Source organism: Triticum aestivum, chromosome 2A (genome assembly GCF_018294505.1).
Source record: "Triticum aestivum cultivar Chinese Spring chromosome 2A, IWGSC CS RefSeq v2.1, whole genome shotgun sequence".
Classification (NCBI taxonomy): Eukaryota; Viridiplantae; Streptophyta; class Magnoliopsida; order Poales; family Poaceae; genus Triticum; species Triticum aestivum.
In genome coordinates this window covers 20648347-20662539 of record NC_057797.1, presented here as the reverse complement: position 1 = coordinate 20662539, position 14193 = coordinate 20648347, and the positions used below count along the sequence as shown (strand labels likewise).

The window sequence follows — 14193 nt, the reverse complement described above, 5'->3', positions numbered from 1 at the left end:
ATCTACTACGGTTGCAGCAAAACGGCGTCATCATCATCGCGGGGTCGCAGCTAAGATAAGAAGTTTGAAGCTTTTTTCAATGCGTTGTAACTTTTATAACTGCCGGTTGCAGCTTTTTCGTTTTTCGTCCATGGCTTTATTTCCACGGTTGAAACTTTTTTTATAGTCGGATGAAGCTTTTTTCATCGCTAGATGAAGCTTTTTCTGTCACTGGTTGTAACTTTTCTTGGTCATCCATAGCTCCAGTGGTATACTGGTTGAAGCTTTTTTCATAGCCGGTTGAAGCTTTTCCTATCGCTAGTTGTAGCTTTTTTCGTCGTAGGTTGCATCACTAGGCATCTCCCTGGGCACTCGATTTTTTTTGTTGCTAGCGGGGGATGAGCGCTAGCGAGCACACCGGTGAGCTCCGGTCGTCGCCATTGGAGCTACAACGGTTGCCACGGAAGCTACAACTGCATGGGTGGGCTGTTGCATGGGCGAAGCCGGTGACGAGAATGGCCGCCGAGGGCCGGGACCGGCGACCAGGGCGGCCGGCGAAGACGGGCGGTGAGGGCGGCGACCAGAGACGGGGTGGGCAGGCGAGGGGGGCGGCGACGAGGGAAAACGCGTGCGGCCGGCGAGACGGGGTTCCTTTTCCTGTCCGCGCTCGCGAGAGGAAGAGGACGACCTGATTGGATAAAGATCCAACGGATCGGGACGGGCCGATCTGACGGCTAGGGTTGGACCGGCCGAAGCGTTCGGCCGGTGCGCCGGCGCCTAGCATCGCCCTATTCCTTGTACTCAAGGCACATGTCTCCATGCAACTTCCAGTTTCTTTGTCCACCTTATCGATTTATCTAGGCTTCTGCCAGCGCCGGAATTAAGCAAGGTACCTACCCGAATCATTTCGTATACATATCTACAGATTAGTTAATTCCTTCGCCAAATCTGTACGAGTCACCAATTCTTTAACGAAAAATGATGTTAACTTGTTCAAATGTGTAGGAAAGGAAGGAATTTGCTGCCGCACATCGTTTGACATGAAGCTGCTGGCCTTGTTGCTAAGTGCAAACTAGATCCTAGCCAAAATAGAAGATTGGTTTGATTCATCATGCCTCCAGAGGTAATGTGACACTCACCTTTATCTTCAGTGATTCATGCTGCAGATTTGTGTCCTACTTTCTTAATTTCTTTAGTTAGTGAGCTCAACTTGGATCTTCAGTAGTGGTATGCCCAACAATTAAAGGCCATCATGATGAGAACTTTTTCTCCTATTTATTTACACTTGCTTCTGTTAGCATTTGAAGTTTGAAAAATCTATAGCATATTCAGTGTGGTCTTTGGCACTTAATTTTTTACACACTTGATCAGTGATTATGCAGTTATCACTCACTTGCATGATTTTATATGCTCCACTTGATCATTGCTTTTATTTGTGTTAATAAGTTATGTCCTAATGATTTATGATTTTTCTTAGTTAAGATGCACCTTGTAGTTTAAAATGAAAGAGTTGCAGAAATAAAGCTGCAAAATAACAAACCTCATTCGTTGTTATTATTGTTGAACACTGCAGAAGATAGAGATCCAGGCAGAAAACATCGATGCTGCAGCAGGAGAGATAATTGGTGTTTTGGAGGACACAAGCAAAGGAAATCTGATCTACTTCAAGGGCTGGGGTGGATTTGGAGCATCAGCCACTCTCAATCTGGTAGCCCAACGCCTGAAATCATCAACAAGATCGAACAAGTTTGATAAGGTTATCCATGTGGATTGCTCCGTGTGGAAAAGCATGAGGGCCCTACAAAAGGCAATTGCGGAGGAGCTAGAGCTTCCGCCTTCAGTGATGGCCATCTTTGATCGGTGCGACGAGGAGGACGATTTCAATGGTATGGATCTAGGTTCCAGAGGTGTGATAGCAGATATCAGAGGTAAAATATTCAGAAAGCTTCTTACCAGTAGACTTGTGGTGGTTTTTCACAATGGAAGCAGAAGATACATTGATTTGTACGAGTGTGGCCTCCCAGTAATACCAGTTTTGGGTAACAAGGTGTTGTGGACCTGGCACGGGAGGTTTCGGATGGGTCTCAAATTAGAAGACGGGGAAAAGGTAAAGATGAAGAGTCAGACAGATATTCGCTTATCTGCTTCTACTGAATTTGAAGATGAGTTAGCGCGAGATCTACTGCATGAAGAGGCTTTGGAGGTTGCCAAGTGCACGGGGATTGCTCAGCCGGACAACATAAACCACAAGATAGTCATGGAATGCCTCATATACAGGGCACTGATTGCTACAGATCTGAAGGCCCATGCACCAAACTATTGGATCTGTGATGGTATTATACAGGGCCAAGATAATGCATCAGCATGGGACATTGGCAATTCTCTTCAGAGAAACATGAGCTTGGATTCACCTGTTATAGGATCTGATGAGGCTGCAGCTTTTTTCCTACATGTATTGGATGAGTCACATGTTAACCGCTGGAATTTCACCACCCACAAAGAACTGCGAAATGATAACACTCATGTGCTGCCTCCTCAGGTCACATCGTTCTTCCTTTATGCAGATGAACTACCAACAAATACAACATCAATATTGCTAGTTGGCATGTTCCAACACTCACAAAGTAGCAAGCTGCGTGTGTTACATCTGTCTCATTGCACCTTCAGTTTTGCATCTCCTCCCTTCGTCCATTGCGCCCAACTAAGATTGCTCCATCTGGACCATTGCACAAATATCACAGATGATGGCAAGCATCCAAGCCAGAATGAAGACATGTCATGTTTCCAGAAGCTATGGGTGATGGATCTGAGGTATACAGAATGGTACTGGCTACTATCGGAAAAGATGAAGAGGTTGATGGTCGACCTCAGGGAGCTGAATGTGGAAGGACTCAAGCATGGGAGCATAAGTGATTTTTGTGGCGGTAGACCAAGCCTTGTAGTACTTCGCGTAACAGTAGCTGATCCGTTCTGTATGGAGAACGAAGACACAGATAATCAAGCACATTTCCCCAATATGTCCAGTACGAACAGCCTTACGACATCTAGCTTTATCACCGATGTCCTGTCTCCATTGCTTGAGTCATTTAGCTTCATCAACAAAGCTGCAACTGCTGCCAAGATATCTAGCATCTCCTTCCGGGGTTGTTCTCGGTTGAAGAGTATACTTCTCAAAGAAATTTGGGGTGCGTGGAGGAGATGGACCTCTCAGGCACTGCAGTGAAAACCCTTGACCTCAGAGAAGTGGAAGCTCCAAACCTCAAGCGTATCATGCTGCTGGGCTGTGAGAAGCTCCGTGCAATATTATGGCCATCGGAATATAAAAGGACATGGGTTTTGGAGAAGTTGCAGATCAGCACCACCCAATCTGCATCACCTAGCCAGAATGATTGGGAAAAGAAGACCAAGCAGGCTAGTGCTGCTGCAGGATCATCAACTATCCTTACTTTTGAGGCTTCACCACAAGGCACCGGTCGAACTGCATCTTTTGAGTTTAATTGGTACATATTTGTAGTGGATCCAAGGCTCATGTGGTCGCTTCTTACCTTTCAACAACATATTGGGGGAGAATTTGTATACATGGAGATTGATTCATCTTCTGCAAGTGGAGCTGCTATTAGTGGTTATGAAGTTGCTCAAGGCATCGCGAGCCAGCAGAATATTGCTCAATACTTATATGCAAGAGATGTCTTTCAAGAGCACCCGCAAGCTGTCAGTGCTATCGAAGGTCTGACCAGCTGGATGTGGGATTGCCCACCTATTCCTACTCCAAGTCCTCAAGACTGGTACTTCCACATGCAAGATGAAGAGAAGATGGAGAGTGGATCGTTACAGGAACAACACAACACTCGGAGGATTAGTACCAGTGTTGCTTTAGCCCCTGTTTTGATGTGTGATAATGCACAGTTGTTGTATGTGCATTACAGCTCGTCCACCACTTGCATTCCATGCCCACAAAGTTCAGACTGGCAGTATCTTGAATGGTGCCGAGTTGAGAGGTGCCCCAAGCTTTGCTCTGTATTTGCTACTCCCCAACTAAGAAGTGGGGTGCACACCTTTTTGTATCTGTCAACATTCTGGGCATCCCAGCTCCCTATGGCGTGCTACATCTGGAACTGGAGTACAATATACCAACCAAGTGGAGGATCCTTCAAAGACCTAGTATTGTTGCACCTGGACTATTGCCCCAGGCTCATACATGTGCTTCCCTTGTCTGAGCATATGGACACCCTGCCTAGCCTGGAGACGCTTGAGATCGTGTGCTGCGGTGATCTGAAGGAAGTCTTCCCTTTGGACCCTAAGCGCCAACAGAAGCGGGAAATTATAAGATTTCCCAAGCTAAGGCACATCCACCTGTACCAGCTCTCCGCTCTACAGGGCATCTGTGGGAGCAGGATGTTCGCGCCCAACCTTGAGACCGTCAAGGTTAGGGGCTGTTGGGGCCTTAGCCGCCTGCCGGCCGTCAGCTGCAGCACCAACAAGCGGCCCAAGGTGGACTGTGAGAAGGACTGGTGGGACAACCTGAAGTGGGACGATATGGAGGTGAACCATGACCCTTCGCTCTATGAACCACGCCACTCGCGATATTACAAGGCCCACCTGCCAAGATGCACCGTGCTCAGGTGAGCTATGTTTGGTCCATGTCTCCTTTCATCAGTAACTTACTTAGTGTGCTAGCCAACTTACTTTTACCATTCTATCTGTACTAGTCTAGTTCTGATACTATGTATGTTTAGGGAATCAATCTTCTTATCAACTATTTGTTATGCTTCATTGTAGGTAAACAATTCCTTTCATGATTTGAGCGCTAATTAGCTGGAGCTTTCTCTGGAGTGCACGTTTGTGTAGGTTGTTGCCTTACTTGATGCTGCTTGATTGGCCCGTGTGAAATCTGCATCTGCATTGCTTGAGTTTGATTTGCTTGAGTTTGGCTTGGCTTGATTTCCTTTGCTTTGGTTTGTCTTGATTTTGTTTGTGTGGCCATCATTGCTCGACGAAGCCATTAATGATTCGAAGTAAGTATGCACCATCTGGTTCTATAGATGATGCACGGTACAAGCTTTGAGCCAGAGACAAATAAATGAGAGAGCGCATTCAGCTTGGGTGGCATGAGCACCCTACCTGCTCCTGCTGTTGCTCTCCGTTTGTGTGTTGTGGTGTGGGATCTGTAAGCTATGGACTGATTACTGTAATGCGAAACAATGCCTCTCACTTGAATACAAATGGTGATTTTTGTGTGTCTGATATGAACTACAGCATTGTGTTTCGTTCCGTGCTGATAATTTAAGCTTTGTAAAATTTGGATCGTTTTTTTCCCTTGACGGGTTGTTGCTGGATGGAAACCGTTCCTTTTTACCAACTAAAATTAGACTCACTAGATAATAGGCCACAAGCAGTTAGCTGATTAATGCAGAGCCCTATTGGCCGTAGCAGATTTGGCTTACACTAGCAAGACTGAAGATGTTAACCATACATGGCAAGTAAGTAGAAGCAGAATCCCTTTTATTTATCCATGCCACTGAAATGAGAGGAAAAAAATATTTTCAATTAGCTACCATGCGTACACCTCCACGGCCAACCACCAACGACTGTTTTCACGGCGTTTCGATGCATTCAGATTTCAGTGAGCAAAGACAGTTTCTGCAACAAATTCATATAAGTTTCGCCGATCATCATGCTTGGATCGAGCTCCGTATGTGGAGGTGGCTTCTTTGCATCTAAACTCTACCGCAGCAACTTGTACCATGTCGAAGCACCTGCCGGCCTTCACATCGTGGATCTAGAAGACCAAATGCGAAGCCAAATTGACGCCTCTTTTCCCCCTGGCTTCTCTTAGGCTTCTTTCTGTGACAGGCTAAACACCATAGCCAGGTAGCTTACCATCTTCTCTCAGTGCACCTCTGGAGGAATTGCTAGTAGGGTCCGCTAGCATCCTTTAATCTTCGCCTTACTCCTTCCAATTCTTTGAAGAAGATGATATCTCAGGCCAGGTGGTCTCTCGATTAATAAGCCTTCTTCTCCTTCTGAAAACACTTTGACATTATATGTAAAACACTGGAATTCTTTATTTTTTTATTTTCTACTAGCTGTCTCGGACATTTGGAAGCAAAGAAATGCTAGAGTTTTAGATAAGGTTTTTGTTACGCAAAACACTATGAACTTGCCTTTTTTTTCTTTTTGAAGAGACATTTATAACCATTTGGCTTTGACAATATCCCTCATAGCTAGTTTAGGTTGCAGCTGGTCTTTCCTTTAAAAAAATAGACATTTCACTTTCTTTTCTAACAACACGAAGCAGGAACAGGCTATGTGTCAATCGATGCTGCAATTTCGTGACCAAACTTTTCTGGAGCTTGTGTACATTCTGGGCGTCCCAGCTTCCGAAGGCGTGCTACATTTGGAACTGGAGTATAAAATCTCAACCAAGTGGAGGATGGTTTTCAGAATGAGAGTGGTTCTTCTACACCCACTCTCGATGCACCCACGCAAGAAAACATATCAAAACATTTCGAAAAAATCTGCAACTTTGTGGAAATCATCATCAACAAATGTTAGGGAGGCTTGCAAAATTTGTTGGTCAAATAACATTCGAGGAGCTCTCTAAAAAAAGATAAATTCACTGAAAATTAGTCAAAATGTAAGTGCACTGTTTGAGCAGATTTTGTAATTTTGTCTTTTTTTGTAGAGAGCTTCTCGAATGCTATTTGGCCACCAAACTTTGCAAGCCCCCATAACATTTGTTGATAATCATTCCCATAAAGTTTCAGATTTTTTTGAAAATGTTTGCTATGTTTTCTTGCGTGGGTGCACCGAAGTTGGGTGCAGCCACTAGTTTCCCTTTCAGAACTAAAATTCTTGCGCCTGGACTATTGCCTCAGGCTCATACATGTGATTCCCTTGTCCGAGTGTATTGACACCTTGCGTAGGCCGGGGACGCTTGAGATTGTGTGATGAAGTTATCTGAAGGAGATCTTCCCTGAACGCGAAGAGAAGCAGGAGATTATAAACTTCCCCAGGCTAAGGATGATCCACCTGTATGAGCTACCCATGCTGCAGCGCATCTGTGGGAGAAGGATGTCCGCGCCCAACCTGGAGACCGTCAAGATCAGGGGCTGCTGGAGCCTCACGCAGCTGCCAGCTGTCAGGTGGAACTCCACCATGCGGCCCAAGGTGGACTGCGAGAAGGACTGATGGGACAACCTGGAGTGGGTGCACTGGCGGGACTGCCATTGGAGCAGGGTGGAGACGAAGCACGATCCTCCGCTCTATGAGCCAAGCCACTCGCGCTACTACAAGAAGGCCAACCTGCCAAGAGGCATAGTGCTCAAGTAAGATATATATTGTTCTTCTGTTATTTCATCAATAATTTGCTTATTAGTGGGTAGCCAACTTAGTTTTACCATTCTATCTGTACTAATCTATTTCTGGGGCTGTGTCTGTGTATGGAATCAATCTTCTCATCAGCGATCTATTATGCTGCAGTGTAGGTAATCAAGTCCTGCCATGGGTCGATCGCTACATGCTGTTGGTTCTACGGTGCTCAGCTGAAGCTTTCTCTGGAGTGCATGTTTGTGTGTGTTGCTGCCTTACTTGGTCCTGCTTGATTGGTCGGTGTGAAATCTGGATCTGCTTCACCATGGTGTGGATGTCCTGTCTTCCAGTTCAGTTTGTTTTGATTTGGTTTGGTTTGGTTTGGTTTGCGAATCGTTGCTTGAGGAAGTATGCATCATCTGGTTGGATAGATGATGCATGGTGGTAAAACCTTTGAGCAAAGGCGAAATAAAGGAGAGGGCATTCAGCGTGTGTTGCACGAGCGACCTGCCTGCTCATGCTGCTGCTATGCTGTTGCTCCCGATTTGTGTGTTGTGGTGTGTGATTTGTTAGCTACAGACTGATTACTGTGATGCTAAGCAATTCCTTTGACTTAAATGGTGATTTGTGTATGTCAACATATATAAACTGCAACTTTATGTTTTGTTCTGCGCTGATCGTATAAGCTTGTAGAATTTGGATCAGGTTTTTACTTTTTTTTGCGAATAAGGATCAGGTTTTTACTTGACTGGTTGTTGCTGCAAACCGTTCCTTTTGGCTGATCACACTAACTAGATTTAGACTTGGATTAGAGTCGATAATGAGCCACAGGCTGTTAACTGATTAATTATTGGTCCTATATATATTGGCTGTAGCAGATGCGGCTTAGGCAACTCTGAATTTAGCAAGACTGAAGATGTTAACAACCAGGACCAGTACATACATGGCAGGGAAGTAGTAGCAGAATCCTGGTTCTTCTTATCCATGTCACAGAAGTGAAATGAAAGACAAAGTTGCTCAACTAGCTTGCCTGCAGCACCTCCAGTGGACTGCTCTTTTTAAGTTGCTCAACTAGCTTATTCATTGTAGGAATTGCTCTTTTTAAGTAGGGAGTAGGGACTGCTCTTTTTAAGTAGGAACTATATATGTACCTGGCGGACTGGTCCTACAGTATAGACGGATGCATCACCGTTCTGTATCTGGATTATACTTTGTCCTGATACATAAATCTGGTTATCTGACAGGATGGCAGGCAACAAAGTAACATTCTATTTTAACCTTGTTTACCTTTATATCCCCGTGCATCTTTTAAACACATCAAGCAAATAATATGATGATGGAATTCTCAGCTTTTGTTTAGAGAGATAAAGCACAGAGAAAAGCACGCAAAGCAGAAGCAAGGAATACCCCTTTGATTGCATATGCGTGCCCCGTTTCCTGCTAGCCCATGTGTATGCATAATTGCATATGCGTGCCCCGTTTCCTGTACGAGCAAGCCAAGCTACATGCATGCATCCATATTCCTTGTACGCAACTTCCAGTTTCCTTGTCCACCCCTTTGATCGATCGATCTATCTAGGCTTCTGCCAGCGCCGCAATTAATCAAGGTACCAACCGAATCATATTGTATAAATATCTACAGATTAGTTCGAAATTTGTAAGAGTCATTCTTAATGATAAATTTGAGTAACTTGTTCAAATGTGTAGGAAAGGAAGGAATTTTCTGCATGCACAACGTTTGACATGGAGCTGCTGGCCTTGTCGCTAAGCGAGAACTAGATCATATGGAAAGAATACGATCGGTTTGATTCGTCATGCCTCCAGAGGTAATCCATCACTCACCTTGATCTTCAGTGATTAATGCTGCAGATATATGACCTACTTCGTTGTTCGTTCCTTTAGCTAGTGAGCTAATTAAACTCGGATCTTCAGTAGTGATATAGTCAAGAATACAAAGGCAATTAATTATTTACACAGTTGATCAGTGATTAAGCAGTTATTCTCACTCACATACGAGTTATGCCTTAATGATTTATGGATTTTTTTTATATGCACCACTTGGTTGTTGCTTTTATTTGCGTTAATGAGTTATATCTTAACGGTTTACAGAATTTTTTTGTTATGAATTTATGATGGGCCTTGTAGTTTGAAATGGAAGTGTTACACAAATAAAGCCACAAATAGCGAGCCTCATTTGGTGCTATTATTGTTGACCTTGCAGAAGATAAAGCTCCAGGCCAAAAACATCGATGCTGCGGCAGGAGAGATTATTGGTGTTTTGGAGGATACAAGCAAAGGAGATGTGATCTACTTCGAGGGCTGGCAAGGATTGGGAGCATCCGCTGTTCTCAAAGTGGTAGCCCAACGCCTGAAATCATCCAGAAGACGGAACAAGTTTGATAAGGTAATCCATGTGGATTGCTCGGTATGGAAAAGCATGAGGGCCTTGCAAAAGGCAGTAGCGGAGGAACTGGAGCTTCCACGGTCTGTGATGGCCATATTTGATCAGTGCGAGGAGGAGGATGATTTCAATGGGATGGATCAAGGTTCCAGAGGGGTGATAGCAGAGATCAGAGTGAAAATATTCAGAAAGCTTGTTAACAGTAGACTTGTGGTTGTTTTTCACAACGGAAGCAGAAGATACATTGATTTGTACGAGTGTGGTATCCCAGTAATGTCAGGTTTGAGTAATAAGGTGTTGTGGACCTGGCACGGGAGGTTTCGGCACGATGTCAGTCTCTTACTAGATGATGGGGAAAACGAAAAGATGAAGAGTCAGACAGATGTTTGCTTATATGCTTCTATTGAATGTGTAGATGAATTGCGGGATCTAGTGCATGAAGAGGCTTTAGAGGTTGCCAAGTGTGCCGGGATTATTCAGCCCAGTGACATGAGCCATAAGATAATCATGGAGTGCCTCCTGTGTACGGTACTAGTGCTGACTCGTATGGACTTGAAGACCCATGCACCAAATTATTGGATATGTGATGGTATTGTACATGGCCAAGACAATGCATCAGCATGGGTGATTGGCAATTCCCTGCAGAGAAACATGAGTTTGGATTGTGGTATAAGATATAATGAGTTCGCAACTCACTGGCTACAGGTGTCAGATGATTTACTTGTTAACCGCTGGAATTTCACCACCCACAAACAACTGCTAGAGGATAAGGCTGGAGCATTGCCTCCTCAGGTGACATCCTTCTTCCTTTTTGCAGATGAATCACCAACAGATAGAACATCAATATTGCCGGTTAGCATGTTTCAACATTCACAAAGCAGCAAGCTACGTGTGTTACACCTATCCCATTGCACCTTCAGTTTTGCATCTCCCCCCTTCGTCCATTGTGCCCAACTAAGATTGCTCCACCTGGACCATTGCACAAATATCACAGAAGATGACCGGCATCCAGGCCACAATGAAAGCATATCATGTTTCCAGAAGCTATGGTTGCTGGATCTGAGGTATACAGACTGGTACTGGCTGCTATCTGAAAAGATGAAGATAGTGATGGTTGAACTCAGGGAGCTAAATGTGGAGGGAGTCAAGCATAGGAGCATAAGCGATTTGTGTGGTGGTAGACCAAGCCTTGTAATACTTCGAGTAACAGTAGCAGATCCGGTCCCTACAAAGAACGAAGGCACAAATAATCAAGCACAATTCCCCAATATGTCCAGTACAAACAGCCTTACGACATCTAACTTCATCAACGACGTCCTGCCTCCGTCGCTCGAGTCATTTAGCTTCATCAACAAAGCTGCAACGTCTGCCAAGATATCTAGCATCTCCTTCCGGGGTTGTTCTCAGTTGAAGAATATACTTCTCAGAGGAAATTTGGGGAGCCTAGAAGAGCTGGACCTCTCGGGAACGGCAGTGAAAACCCTTGACCTCAGTGAAATGGAAGCTCCATACCTCCAGCGTCTCATCCTCCTGGGCTGTGAGAAGCTCTGTGCAATATTATGGCCACCAAAAGACAAAATAAAATGGTTTCCGTATATGCTACGCCTATACATCAGCACCATCCGCTCTCCGCTACTTTGCCAAGATAATTCAAAAGAAAAGACCAATGAGACTAGTTCTGCTACAAGATCATCCTTTATTTTTCCTGTTGCAGCTGGACAACGAGACATCTTTTCCAGTAACTGGATGTGGTACATCGCTGTAAGGGATGCAAGGCTCCTTAGGTCTCTTGAGCCCTTCAGAGAAGTATTTCACTTGTACAAGATATATATGGAAATGAATTCATCTCCTACAAGTAGAGTTGCTGTTGACGACAGTGAAGTTGCTAAAGGAATCAGGAGCCTACAGCAGCCTTATCATCATTTATATGCAAGGGATGTCGATTTTCAAGGCCACCTGCAGGCTGGTGCTGGTAATGAAGGCGTGATTAGCTGGATATGGTTGTGCCCACCTAGGCCCACTCCAAGTTGTATAGGCCGGTACGTTCAAGTACAAGATGAACAGGAGATGAAGGGGAGATTACTACAGCAAGAACAGAGCAGCATTGAAGGAACTACTACTAGTGCTACTTTACCCCATAGTTTCATGTATGATAGGGCTTACATGCTTCATGTGCATGATAGCTCATCCATCACTTGCCTTCCATTTCCACAAGGTTCCAGCTGGTGCTACCTCGATTGGGGCCGTGTCGAGAGGTGCCCCAATCTATGCTCTGTCTTTGCAACTCCCGAACTAAGTGATGGCCACAGTGCCTTTCGGTTATTGTCTACATTCTGGGCGTCTCAGCTCCTGAAGGCGTGCTACATCTGGAACTGGAGTGCAGTAGCTCAACCTGGTAGACGTTCGTTTGAACGCCTAGCGTTCTTGCACCTGGACTGTTGCCCCAGGCTCATACATGTGCTTCCCTTGTCTGAGCATATGGACACCCTGCCTAGCCTGCAGACACTGGAGATCGTGTACTGCGGTGATCTGAAGAAGGTCTTCCCATTGGACCCTAAGCGCCAAGAGAAGAAGGAAACTATAGAATTTCCCAACCTAAGAAGGATCCACCTATACCAGCTCTCCAACCTACAGAGCATCTGTGGGAGCAGGATGTCCGCGCCGAACCTTAGGACCGTTAGAATCCGGGGCTGTTGGGGCCTTCGACGCCTGCCGGCAGTCAGCGGCAGCACCACCAACCGGCCCAAGGTGGACTGCGAGAAGGACTGGTGGGACAACCTGGAGTGGGAAGGGCTGGGGGCGAAGCACGACCCTTCGCTCTATGAGCCGAGCCACTCGCGATACTACAAGAAGGCCCACCTGCCAAGGGTCACTGTTCTCAGGTGAGATATATATGGGTTTCTGTCCCTACTTTAATCAATAACTTGGTGTGCTAGCGTACTTAAACTTACAGTTTCTATCTGTATTACTTTTATTTTGTCTTGATACTATGCGTGTATAGTATCATCTCATTGATGGTTTGTTCTGCTGCACTACTGTAGGTAATCAAATCCATCCATGGTCGATGATTGCTACGGTGCTTCATTAGTTGAAGCTTTTCTTTGGACTCCAAGTTTGTGTGTGTTGTTGCCATACTTCATGCTGCTTGATTGGTCATGTGGTGGCGTGAAATCTTCATCTGCATTGCCATGGTGTGACGGTGCAGTCTTTCAGTTCAGTTTGATTTGGCTTGATTTCCTTTGCTTTGGTTTGTCTTGATTTTGTTTGTGTGGCCATCATTGCTCGACGAAGCCATGAATGAGTCAAAGTAAGTATGCATCATCTGGTTCTATAGATGATGCACGGTACAAGCTTTGAGCCAGAGACAAATAAATAAGAGAGCATATTCAGCTTGGGTGGCATGAGCACCCTGCCTGCTCCTGCTGTTGCTCTGTTTGTGTGTTATGGTGTGGGATCTGTAAGCTATGGACTGATTACTGTAATGCGAAACAATGCCTCTGACTTGAATACAATTGGTGATTTGTGTGTGTCTGATATGAACTGCAGCATTGTGTTTCATTCCGTCCTGATAATTTAAGCTTTGTAAAATTTGGATCGTTTTTTTCCCTTGACTGGTTGTTGCTGGATGGAAACCGTTCCTTTTTACCAACTACAATTAGACTCACTAGATAATATGTAGTCGACACGCGGTTAACTGATTAATGCAAAGCCCTATTGGCCGTAGCAGATTTGGCTTACACTAGCAAGACTGAAGATGTTAACCATACATGGCAAGTAAGTAGAAGCAGAATCCCTTTTATTTATCCATGCCACTGAAATGAGAGGAAAAAAATCTTTTCAATTAGCTACCATGCGTACACCTCCACGGCCAACCACCAACGTCTGTTTTCACGGCGTTTCGATGCATTCAGATTTCAGTGAGCAAAGACAGTTTCTGCAACAAATTCATATAAGTCGCGCCGATCATCATGCTTGGAGCTCCGTATGTGGTGGTGGCTTCTTTGCATCTAAACTCTACCGCAGCAACTTGGACCATGTCGAAGCACCTGCGAAGCCAAACTCACGTCTTGTTTCCCCTGGCTTCTCTTAGGCTTCTTTAGTGACCGGCTAAACACCATAGATCAGGACTCAGGTAGCTTACCATCTTCTCTTATGCTTCTTTAATAAGCCTTCTTCTCCTTCTGAAAACACTGTGACATTATATGTAAAACACTGAAATTCTTCCAATTTTTCATTTTGCACTAGCTGTCTAGGACATTTGAAAGCAAAGAAATGCTAGAGTTTTTGACAAGTTTTTTTTACGCAAAACACTATGAACTTGCTTTTTTCTAAAGAGACGCCACCACCGCCCGCACCCCACCGCCGCTCGAGCCGCCGACGCCGCGCCGTTGACCGGTGCCACCACCAAGATCCGGACGAGCCTGAGCAGGGCAGCACCACGCTGCCCAGCTCGTCCCCGGCTGGCTCCACGCCACGCAGCAAACAAGCCGAAGCAGCACCCG

General features: G+C 45.1%; 1 protein-coding gene and 1 pseudogene across 1 annotated transcript; both read left to right on the top strand.

Moving 5' to 3' along the window:
- The first annotated feature begins 631 nt into the window (after nt 1-631).
- On the top strand, nt 632-4605 carry LOC123184371 (uncharacterized; annotated as a pseudogene).
- A 4143-nt stretch (nt 4606-8748) lies between these two features.
- On the top strand, nt 8749-13210 carry LOC123187107 (uncharacterized). Its single transcript, XM_044598883.1, has 4 exons — nt 8749-8897; nt 8998-9116; nt 9512-12573; nt 12733-13210. Exons 2-4 carry the CDS (start codon nt 9105-9107, stop codon nt 12734-12736), a joined length of 3078 nt encoding a protein of 1025 aa, XP_044454818.1. The 5' UTR covers nt 8749-8897; nt 8998-9104; the 3' UTR covers nt 12737-13210.
- Nucleotides 13211-14193: the final 983 nt, after the last annotated feature.